Genomic DNA, 12,580 nt, shown 5'->3' with positions numbered 1-12,580 from the left:
AAATGGAAGTCTTGCTTGGGAAGAAATTATGCCGATTAAAATGACGGAACTACCTGTCTTCCAAGCTGTGAATGATTAAGTTATGGGATAATATAAAATGATTGTTTGAATAATTAAAGTATGATAATGGTTTTATGTGGTTAGTCTACTCATACCAGCAAATTCCATTTTGTCAATCCATGTTTGCTTTGTTTTGTAACGGGTGTGTTCTTAGGGAACACAGTGGAAGGCAATGGAACCGCGGTGTGTGATTTGGATTCTCGCCTGGAGCAGTCTGGGAGTTTAGTTTATTAGGTCTGATCTTTTGGAATGATGTAATAACGTAGGTTACATTTTTATATGACATGAGAATACGATGTTGGAAATTGTTATTCTTAAAGTTTGTTTATGTTTGTATTGGGATGGAAGAAAGTTTTTAATAAAGTGATAGTTGAGGAATTTGGAGATTTTTGTTGTTAAGTTGATCATGTTGTGATGTGGGTTTTAGGTTTTGACATGTGTTGTATCCACCCCGTCATAGCCTGGGTTTTTAAACAATTGAACATAGTGATGTTTGAGATATTTATATTTCAAATATTCATTAATTTTAATTGTTAAGAAAATTGGGATGTGACATTTTTGGTATCGGAGCTTAGGTTAGCCTAGATAGTGAAGGTCTAGGTGATCCTCGGATTGTGGTGAATGAGTAGTAGGAGTGTTTATTTATGGTATTTGGTTTGGCTTGTTGTTTTGTGTGTACTTTTATAGTAGAATGTTGGGACATGATTAGGAAAATAAAATACTTGTTTTAACGGTTAATTTCTTATGAAATTTATAATCGAAATTTTTGCATGTTATAGTGTTGTTTTCCTAACGGAGTTTTCTATTTTTAAGTAAGTATTGACTAAAGAAGAAATGGTTATTTTAAAATTTCGTAGTTGAGTAAATTGGAATTATCCAAGGAATAAAGAAACCCTTTTGATAAAGGTTGGATTTGAAATATTTGATATTGTCAAAGTTATGTATATCGTTGGTGTGTGATCCAATATACATAACATCTCTCTGTAGGCATCGTTGGAGTTTGATCCAAAGTGTACATGTACATCGTTGAGTGTGATCCAGTGTGCATACCACACATCGTTGGTGTTTGATCCTATGTGATGGTAGAGAGTTAGTATGCATCGTTGGTGTGTGAACCAGTGTATACTTGCATATCGTTGGTGTGTGGGCCAGTATGCATGCCTCACATTGTAGGTGTTTGATCCTATGTGATGGTGGACATAGTGTAGGCCGTGGATAATATGAATCAGTCTATACGTTTTATATTTTTATTTTCGAACCTGTGGTGTTTGTGAGACACTGAGAGAAATGTTGATATATGTGTAAACACTAAGGTGGTGGATAAAACATATGAGTTTTTAAACAAATAGTTTTGACAGGAAAGATCGTTAAAAAGTAAATTATAATATGTATATTTTTTAAACGCTTTGGATTAGTTGGGAAATACTAAGAGTGGAACTAACTGCCTCGGTGTGAGAGGAACTATATTGCCTTCTTAGTATGATTTAACTTGAAGAATATGGGTTTTGCTAAATTGTGAAATAATGAGTTTACTTAAGTGTTGGCAATTGAAGAAATTAATTACGTTTATTCTTTTGAGTTGTGTATGCTAGTGTATACACGTATTTCTTGGGTTCAATACGTATATCGATACATTTTCAAAGTATGTGATTTGCATATTAGTATGTCTATCTATATGATATTGTATATGTGTATTCCTTTTAAGGTGTGTATACTTGCGTATACACGTATGTCTCATTTTAATTTTTTGACGTACTGTTGTTTGGTTAATCTACACTCTACCTTGAATCTCGGGACGAGATCCTTTTAAGGTGTGTATATTATAACACCCCATGTTTTTATTCTTTGTTTTCCTAATAATAATAATAATAATAAAGATAATAATGAAAATAGATAATAGATAAAACAGATATAGAATATCCAGCAGTTACGGACGGATAAAAGCCCGTAGGTAAATGGATAAGGGTTGTCCTTGTTTTTCGGGGAGTTTTCTCACGTAGAGTTTTTGGGAAAAAAAAAACACAACGAGGGTTTTAGAAAAAAAATGGGAGTTTTACTGAAGGAAGGAAAGGAAGGTTTTTCCTGGTAGCTGGTTGATAATCGGAGAGCGCTACAGGTGAGTAGAGTTTATCTCTCACCACTACTAAAACTATGATTTTCGTCTGTTTAATATTTACGTATTTTACTGTCGAGTGTTTCCGACCAGTTTTGTTATAATTTTTAGTTCTGTCGATATGTTTAGATTTGATTTGAACTGTTGATCTCTGAAATCGGTTTTTGAACCGCTGGAACTCTAAGTCGCCAATGGCGGCGCCGCGAGTCCAGCAAAAAGAAATCGCCACTTTTTTTTGTTTCTCTGTTGAACTATTGGAAATTTGTGGATTGATGTCGGGGTTAAGCAATCGGAGGTTGGTGGTCGGTGATGGGATGAGCTATTCAAGCTCAGAAGCAGTCGCTAATGGCAGCCATCTAGTGTGGAGGAAGGGTTCGATCAAATGTGGATGGTCGTTGTTTTGGGTTGTATCGCGAATTGATTGTCGCGAGGGATTAAGTTGTAGATTCGCGGGGGTCTTGTGGAAAGCTCCAAGCAGCCATTAATGGCGCACGCGCCCATTCCTCGAGAATAATTCGAACCGCTTTGTTTAATGGATTGTGTTGGTTTATTTAGGATGGATTGTCATGATATTGGTGGAGTGATGAGGGCCGAGAGGAGCTCGGAGAAGCCCGTAATGCCACCGAATTTGTAGATCTAGGTTGAGAAGAGTTTTGATTTACTAATATTTGTGGTTTTCGCTTTCATTAAAGTTGTATGGGTTGGTATGGGGATCAAAACCGTAATCAAAATGGGTGGTCGATCGAATTGGTGGTGGCCGGTTTTGGTGGTGGTCATTGAGAAGATGATACTGTTCATCTTAGTTGGGCCTTGGGTCTTGGTTGGTTTTGTTTTGGGCCGGCTATTTTGTTTGGTTGGGTCGGTTTGTTTTGTTTTGATTGGGCCCGATTAGGTTCTAAATTGTTGGGCCAGTTCTAATATTTGTTTTGTTGGGCCAGTTTCATTTGTTTTGATTGGGCCGGTTTCAGTTTAATTTTCGGGCCGAATCCAATTATATTTTGGGCCAATTCTGTATAAGTTTTTGAGCCAGTTTCTAATATTCCTTGGGGCTAGTCCATTGGACTTAATATAGATCTAATTGGGTCTTTCAACATTTAAACTTTCGGGTTTTAAGGTTTGGGCTTGGCCAGTTGGGTCCGAATCATTACCTTAGTCATGAGCCCATGAGCCATGCATATTAACCTTAGCCATGAACCATGGCTATGACCCCGAACCTGTTGAACATGGAAACGACAGTTTGACTTCGACCATTATGGTTGACTTTGACTTTGACCATGGTTGACTTTGACCAGAGTTGACTGTTGACCAGGTTTGACTTTGACCAGTTGACCCAATTTGACCTTTTAACTCGGATTATGATTTGGGTTATTAAGATAGGTCTAGGGCTATTAGCATACTTGACTTTAGGCTAAGACCTCTATATATACGTGTGTATGTGTATTAACTACTATGTGATTTTGCAGTATTTTATGATATGCAACGTTATGACACTAAGACATCTCTGAAATTAATAACGCATAAATCAAAAATACAGGAATCAAGATACTCATTCGTTCTCTAAAATGATATATAAAATAAAGTTCAATAATGCGTAAATAAATTTACCGCACTCTTTTAGAATTCTCCACGCCTCAAGTTTTGGAATTGAGTTTTATGACTGTTTATGTCATAGGTTAGATGGGCATTTATTGAATGTGCCATAAATGGCCCGTTAATAAGTTATCTATGGGTATTCATTGAATGTGTCATGAATGACCCGTATTCATTGAATGTGCCATGAATGACCATATTCTTTGGACCAGCCCTAGAAAGGAACTAAGGTATTCGCCTTGCGGGTTAGTTGTATTCCTTGAGTGTACGGGAATGTAGGGTTGGGTATTCCTTGAATGTGACGGGAATGACCTAAGGTATATAGGCACTAAATGGTGAGTGTATAAGAAAAGAAATTGATTAATTAATTAGTGATATTAATTTGATTATGCGAGTGTATTTGGGCTTGTATTGGAATACCTATAGGATATCTACACATATTATATAAAATTGCTAACTTTCTTTTGCAGGAGGGTAGGACTTAATAATATTTTTGTGCAGGGACGCGGTCCTACCCTTATACAGCAGTGGATATCGGTAAGTTTTAATTCAATGGTTTATATATTAAAATGAGTTATTATATGGAAGTTAATAAAATGGAAGTCTTGTTTGGGAAGAAATTATGCCGGTTAAAATGACGGAACTACCTGTCTTCCAAGCTGTGAATGATTAAGTTATGGGATAATATAAAATGATTGTTTGAATAATTAAAGTATGATAATGGTTTTATGTGGTTAGTCTACTCATACCAGCAAATTCCATTTTGCTGACCCATGTTTGCTTTGTTTTGGCAACGTGGGTGTGTTCTTGGGAACACAGGTGGAAGGCAGTGGTGATAGTAAGACCAAGCCTAGTGTCTCACCTTCAAATCATGGCACGTTGGCTGCTGAGATTCTCCTTCCATAATCTTGTAGTTATCCTGGTATGATAGGATGTATTTCATATATCATATCTCTATTGTGTAGGGAACTGTTGAGTCCTATTATGGAGGAAACTGTTGTAATCCTTATGATAAATAGAGGACACGACCACCTTGGTCTAGTGTGTTTTCGAGTCCATTAACCTTTCTCAATAAACAATCTTTCATGGTATCGGAGCCTTAGTCCAGTGACAAGATTTTTTTTTTCTCTTTAACATCAATCACAATCACAATGGACGCAGGAAACACCTCTTCAACTGGTGTCGTCGTACCCAACCATTCCGGGTTCATGTCAATCAAATTGGACAGGACCAACTATTCTCTTTGGCTTGCTCAGATTGTTCCTGTTTTGAAGAGCAAGACTCTAATGGGTTTTGTTGATGGTACAAAACCATCTCCATCTGAATTCAAATGGGATGCTACAGCGCAGCGATGACCAAGTCGATCCCCCGAGTGTGTGCTTGTTTGGAATCAACGGATCAAATGATCTTGAGTTGGATCAACAGCTCTCTCTCACTCCATCAATGTTATCAACGGTGGCTCATTTGACATCCTCACGTGACACGTGGTTGTCACTAGAAAAGAGGTGTGCTTCACTCACAAAATCGCATTCTCCAACCGAGGAATGATTTGTTTACAACAAAAGGGGAAGCGCCTTTCAATTTCTGATTTTGTGGACAAAATTAATCGACTTTGTCGATAATCTTGCCTTAGCTGGCAAACCTATTGAAGATGATGATCTTGTTACTATTATTATGAACAATGTTGGTTCCACATATGAAGCTACAGTAAGTTCTGCTCAAGCCCGTGACACTCCTATATCCTATGATGATCTTGTGGCATTGCTTCTTAGTGCCGAAATGAGACTTAAGGCACATAACACACCTTCACTTGAAACCAATCCGACTGCAATGTATGCACCTAAATCTCATCAGAACAATACTCGTGGTCGTGGTTCGCCAAATATTCGAGGATCTCACATGAGAGGCAGAGGTCGTGGTCGTGGATTTTATTCAGGCCCATCAAACTATGTACCTCAAGCTAACAATTCTGATCATCTTGTTTTTCAAATATGCAATCGACCAAGACACTCTGCTATAGATTGCTATGAGCGCATGAACAAAGCCTATGAAGGTCGGGTTCCCACTCAGAAGCTCACTGCTATGGCCGCTACTACATCATTCAACAACAATCCAACCACTTGGATTACTGATACTGGTGCATCGAATCATATCACTTCCGATCTAGCTAATCTGGCAATTCATGATGACTATCAAGGCAAGGATCAAGTTGCTGTGGGTAACGGTGCAGGTTTGGCTATAAAACATATTGGTTCAACTAATATATCACATGCTATGTCATCCTATAAAATGAACAATATTTTACATTGCCCTTCTGTTGCTGCTAACCTCCTTTCAGTACATCAATTTACTCGTGACAATAATTGCTTCTTTGTTTTCTTCCCTGATTGTTTCTATGTGAAGGACCTAAAGATGGGGAGGATGCTTTTCCGCGGATAGAATGAAAATGGTCTCTACCCTTTTCACATTCATAATCAAATTTCGAGCAAGTCAGGTCATCCTTTTGCGTTTGTTGGTGTCCGTGTTGGTGCTCAAGTTTGGCATTCTCGTCTAGGCCATCCTGCATCAAACACCTTATCTAGACTTCTGTCAAATAAATGTCTTCCTTTGAAAGGATCAACTTCAATCTCTTTTTGTCATTCATGTCCATTAGGCAAAAGTACTAAATTGCCGTTTAGTTTGTCGAATTCAATAACAAAACTTCCTTTAGAGTTGGTGCATTCAGATGTTTGGTGTTCTCCCACGATGTCTTTTAAAGGGTCGAAGTATTACGTGTTATTTGTCGATGATTTTTCTAGATACTCGTGGATTTTTCCTATGCAATTTAAACATGAAGTCTTTGATATTTTTGTCCGATTTAAGTTGCATGTTGAAAATTTATTCTCGACCAAAATCAAAGCTTTTCAATCATATGGGGGAGGCGAATACACTAAACGTGTTTTTCAAAACTTCTTATCAAATCATGGAATTAGTTTTCGTTCCTCTTGTCCTGACCATCCTGAACAAAATGGATTGGCTGAAAGGAAACATCGACATATAGTTGAAACAGGTCTCACTCTCTTGGCACATGCTCATATGCCAAGCACATATTGGGTTGATGCTTTCAATACTGCATTATACTTAATTAATCGGCTTCCTACTCGTGTTTTGAATAATATCACTCCCTACGAAAAACTTTTTCAGAAAATTGCTGTGTATGACTGACTGTCTTCGAGTCTTTGGATGTGCCTGTTTTCCTTATTTGAGGCCATATAACTCTAATAAGTTACAATTTTGCTCCAAACAATGTGTTTTTCTGGGTTATTCTCTTAACCATCAAGGGTATCGTTGTCTCGATCCAACTACAAATCATGTGTATTTATCACGTCATGTTGTGTTTGACGAAATTTGTTTTCCTTTTAAAGAGATCATTAACATGAAATCCGTGGCGGCAATCTCCCCAGACTCGTTTATACCAATGATACAAATGGTTTCATTGCCTACCAATCATATGCTGACTTCCACCTCCCGTATAGAACCTACTGTCACTTCAATATCTACTCCACAAAATTCTACCTCATCTTCTTTCACTAGCACTGCCGGCCACATGCTAACTGAAATAACTCCACCCTCCAGTAGCACCTATGACCAATTGCCCGTGGAGTCCGTTCCTTCAACCTCCACTACTATTTCACCTTCTACTACTAATCAAACCCCTATATCCCAAGACCATGTCCCACAACATAACCCAATATCTTTACCTCATTCAATGGTTACTAGGAGACAAAATGGAATTTCCAAACCAAATCCCAGATATGATAATGGAATTTCCAAACCCACATTCAAGCCAAATCGCAAATATGCCATGCATGTGATGTATGATTCTAATGTTGAACCAACTTGTTTTAGCCAGGCAGTTAAACATGCAGAGTGGAGACATGCTATGGGAGCTGAATTCAATGCATTGCAACAAAATGGAACTTGGTCACTAGTACATGCTAGTTCGAATATGAACATTTTGCCGAATATGTGGTTGTTTAAGATAAAAAGGAGGTCAAATGGTGATATTGAACGCTACAAGGCTCGGCTAGTAGCAAATGGTTTTCATCAACAAGAAGGCTTTGATTATACAGAGACCTTTAGTCCAGTTGTAAAACACTCGACAATTCGCATTGTCATTGCTCTATCCGTTCATTTCAAATGGCCCATCCGGCAATTGGATGTTCGAATGCATTTCTTCATGGAGATTTATCCGAGGATGTTTACATGCGCCAACCGCCGGTTTTTACTTGATCCAAATTATCCTCATTATGTGTGCAGCTTCATAAGTCGCTTATGGCTTGAAACAAGCCCCTCGCTACCGGGTTTAAGAAATTTTCAGACTATTTAGAAGAACTTGGTTTTCAAGATTCTAAAGCGGATTATTCCTTGTTCACTTTTCATAGAGGTGATTTGATCATGTTTCTTCTCATCTATGTTGATGATATTTTGATCACTGGAAATAGTCGGGCCTCATATTTCCTACTTATTACAAGCTTAGGGTCGACTATTTTTCTATGAAGGACTTGGGTTCTCTTTAATTTCTTTCTTGGAATTGAGGTCGCATAAGATGCTAATGGTTTATATTTGACTCAATCCAAGTATATTATGGACTTGCTTCGCCGTACAAAGTTCCAGGATGTGAAGCCAATTTCTTCTCCTTGTCAAACTGGCAAGAAATTAAGTCTGTATGATGGTGAATCTCTTTCTGATCCGAAAGTGAGTATCGCAGAAGTGGTGGGAGCTCTTCAATATCTGACAATCACTCGTCCGGACATTTCTTTTGCAGTCAACCAAGTATGTCAATTCATGCACCAACCCACCACCACTCATTGGACTGCAGTCAAACGCATTTTGAGGTATCTAAAATATACTCATGATCAAGGTCCGTTTCTATCGATCCGCTCACTTCGCCTAGAAGCATATTCGATGCCGATTATGCAGGGAATCCGGATGATCGCCATTCTACGAGAGGTTATTGCATTTACCTTGGGTATAATCCCATATCATGGAGTGCTAAGAAGCAACGCATCGTTTCTCGCCCAAAGATCGAAGCTAAATATCGCCAATTAGCATACATCGCGGCTGAAATTTCATGGCTTCGGTCCATATTCAAGGATTTGGGTGTTTGTCTTTCAACGCCCATTATTTGGTGTGACAATATCACCGATTTAAGTTAGCATCGAACCCGGTGTTTCACGCCGTACCAAACATTTGAAGTGGACTATCACTATGTTCGTGAGAGAAAGTGATTCGCAAAGAGCTTGATGTTCGCTATCTTTGCATCAAGATCGTCGCAGATGTGTTTACCAAAGGCTTATCCTCCGCTTTCGCTTCAAGAAATCGGCAAACAAGCTTATGGTGCGATCTTGCCCCATTAGCTTATGGGGTGTGATAGTAAGACCAAGCCTAGTGTCTCACCTTCAAATCATGGCACGTTGGCTGTTGAGATTCTCCCTCCATAATCTTGTAGTTATCCTGGTATGATAGGATGTATTTCATATATCATATCTCTATTGTGTAGGGAACTGTTGAGTCCTATTATGGAGGAAACTGTTGTAATCCTTATGATAAATAGAGGACACGACCACCTTGGTCTAGTGTGTTTTCGAGTCCATTAACCTTTCTCAATAAACAATCTTTCAAGTGGAACCGCGGCATGTGATTTGGATTCTCGCCTGGAGCAGTCTGGGAGTTTAGTTTATTAGGTCTGATCTTTTGGAATGATGTAATAACGTAGGTTACATTTTTATATGACATGAGAATACGATGTTGGAAATTGTTATTCTTAAAGTTTGTTTATGTTTGTATTGGGATGGAAGAAAGTTTTTAATAAAGTGATAGTTGAGGAATTTGGAGATTTTTGTTGTTAAGTTGATCATGTTGTGATGTGGGTTTTAGGTTTTGACATGTGTTGTATCCACCCCGTCATAGCCTGGGTTTTTAGACAATTGAACATAGTGATGTTTGAGATATTTATATTTCAAATATTCATTAATTTTAATTGTTAAGAAAATTGGGATGTGACAATGGTGTCTTTTGTTGTTTATAAATGAATATATTTCTTAGGTTATGGTTTTGATTTCATTATATGTACACCGGCATTTGTCAAGACGCTTTTTAAGTGAGTGTTTTCCAGCCTTAATATATCCCTGGAGTGGCCAGCTAGGACGCTTAGGTTATATTGAGTTGGGAGGGTGTTACATAACTCTAGCAAATATACTAAGTGTTATACAAGTCCACCCTCCTATCAAATACTTAGGCCTACCTCTCACAGCATCTAGGTTGGGTCTCAAAGATTGTTTGCCCCTAACTGAGCTTGTAACAGCTAGGATATCAGATTGGAAAAACAGACTATTGTCTTTTATGGGAGATTACAACTGATTCAATCAGTCCTTTCATCTTTTCATAATTACTGGGCAAAACGTTCATTCTCCCTAAGGGTGTGCTGGAGAAGGTATCAAAGTTAACAAATGGATTTTTATGGTCGGGGCCTAGTATGGAAATGAGTACAAAATGGAAGGAGGGTTGAATATTGTTGATTCCAAGGTGTGGAATGTAGCAGCTTATTGTGGGCTCATCTTCATGAATGTAATTAAGGAAGAGACATAATGGTCGAAATGGGTATGGGAATATCAGAAGGTAGACAGTTTTGGACTATGAAGATTCCCAGGGACTGTTCATGGGTGTGGAGGTCAATTTTGAAGAACAAAAAGGAGGCAATGAAGATCACCAGATATATTGTTTCAAATGGAAAAAATACTAGTATTTGGCACCATCCGTGGTGTTCAGCTCAGCTAGCTCATGAGAATACTACAACGAGGCAAATTCTACAACTACCTGATGATGCTAAGGTGTCTGAACTCATTAGTAATGGCCGTTGGAACGGGAGAGTTTATAGTTTACCTGATGGTGAGATTAAAGAGCTTATCTTGGGTACATAGTTTCAAAATTTACTGCAAGATGATATTGTAGTGTGGACTAAAACATCAACTGGGCAATTTACTACAAAATCTGCCCATATGAATCTCAAGAAAATTAGGGAAAAGGTTAGGAGGTATAAGCTGGTTTGGGGGAAACTCACAACCCCGAAGCACTCCTTTGTTACATATGGCAGTTGTTTAGTGGTTGCTTGTCCACTCAGGATAGAGTGATCACAAAAGGAAAATATTGCACCACTCTGGGTGTTGTCTATGTGGGAATGGAAGAGAGAACTCCCCGCACCTATTTTTTGATTGCAACTTTTCAAAGGAAGTATGGGGTGAGATAAAGAGGAATATGGGGATGAGTTCAAATGTGTTGGCGTCAAACCAGGAATGGTATGCACTCATGAGAATAACAAGGACTAATAGGACTGACTCTGAAGTAATAAGAGCTATGGTCTGTGCGGTGGTATATGGCATCTGGAATGAGAGAAATGTTGGAATCTTCATGTGTATTTCAAATACTTGTGTGTTGTTTAGTACCACATTGATGAACCACCACTAGCAAGTGAGGTATTTGAGGTGAACCTCTAGCATAAAGGCGTGCCCTTAGGGTACAAAGGCTTTTGTGTTAGGAGGGAGGACTCACCCAAAACCACACGCGCGCCCGCCCCGCACCGCTTGGGCTGTTTGACTAGTGGGTAGTGGATTATCAATTGCCTAACCGTGCCTCTATATCGACTGAGACAGAAGTTGAAGTCGTGCTACTCCCTACACGAAACAGACAAGTCTTTTACTGCTTCAATCTTCTTCCTATCAGTCTTTTACTGCTTCAATCTTCTTCTGGTGTTAACCATTGAATCCTGTGAGGAAGACGCCACTGTTGCCTTTCTGCACCATTGGAAGGGGCGAAATCTTTCCTTAAAGACAGCCTAATCCGCGCCTTGGTTATTACCTGTTATTCTGTCCTTGTCTTCTATTGTTTTCTTTTATCTGCATACAACAAGAAATAGTTGAAGATTTAAAGGGAAACTACACTCAGCTTTACAGGTTTCTAATGATATTCTGAGGAAGACGAAAATTTACTTGCAGAAGGAACTGAAGGATGTAACTGACTCATCTGAAAGTAGACTCTTGTTGAACCAGCAGTTAGGGATACGGGTAAATCTAGAACCGAGGGTCGTCAGGACACAATGTCAGTGGCAGAAACCACAGATAGCCATGCTAAATCCAGATGGAACTATGCAACCATATTGTTCAGGACATGGTGGAATCATAAGAGACGAGGAAGGAGAAGTACTGCTTATTTATAATTAATGGCGGTACCAAACATAGATCAATTCTGATTCAGGCGATGTTGGGCATTGAAGCAGGTTAATTTGCAAGGAGCTAGAATGATTGGATTAAGACAACTAGAGGCCGGTTAACTCTGACTCGATCACTAAGGTCAGTTAACATAGTTAATGGACTGGAGGCAACTACTTGGTTCTGTCTAAACATTATGGAGGCTATAGCACAAATTAAACCAACTCTCTTTTGAGTATTGAGTTTAAGCACTTTTAGGGAATGTAATAATAGGGCAGCAGATTTTCCAGCGAAAACATGTAGTATGAATGACGTAGGAGTTAACTTTAGTATAGGCCCAGTGCAAGAAAAGCTTAATGTAATAGTTGTAGAAGATGCAAGTGGAGCTGTATACTCGAGATTATAACTAATATATGCAGGTTGGGTCTGCCTAACCCCTAGCTGTTTCGAAAAAAAGAAGAAAAGTTACTAACAAAGTAGACTAAATAAAGATGCATGTATAAACTGTGTCATGTTATCTAAGATCGAACGGCAAATGCGGCACAAGATCCATGAGATAGTCGACTAAAAG

At 38.6% G+C, this 12,580-nt stretch overlaps 1 protein-coding gene across 1 annotated transcript; it reads left to right on the top strand.

Annotated features, from left to right (window-relative positions):
- Nucleotides 1-5,137: 5,137 nt before the first annotated feature.
- LOC147513307 (uncharacterized) lies at nt 5,138-6,487 on the top strand. The gene is made up of 2 exons (XM_086599532.1): nt 5,138-5,993; nt 6,167-6,487. The coding sequence occupies exons 1-2, from the start codon at nt 5,438-5,440 to the stop codon at nt 6,205-6,207; spliced, it is 597 nt and encodes a 198-aa protein (XP_086455658.1). The 5' UTR covers nt 5,138-5,437; the 3' UTR covers nt 6,208-6,487.
- Nucleotides 6,488-12,580: the final 6,093 nt, after the last annotated feature.

This window comes from Coptis chinensis, chromosome 3, assembly GCF_015680905.1.
Source record: "Coptis chinensis isolate HL-2020 chromosome 3, ASM1568090v1, whole genome shotgun sequence".
Lineage (NCBI taxonomy): Eukaryota > Viridiplantae > Streptophyta > Magnoliopsida > Ranunculales > Ranunculaceae > Coptis > Coptis chinensis.
The sequence above is the reverse complement of the archived record's forward strand: the minus strand, read 5'-3'. Positions and strand labels throughout refer to the sequence as shown.

Coding starts and splice junctions, on each gene's coding strand:
- LOC147513307 (XM_086599532.1), top strand. CDS start 5,438: ATGAACAATGTTGGTTCCACATATGAAGCTACAGTAAGTTCTGCTCAA. Junction 5,994..6,166: donor TGCTGTGGGTAACGGTGCAG/GTTTGGCTATAA, acceptor TTCTATGTGAAG/GACCTAAAGATGGGGAGGAT.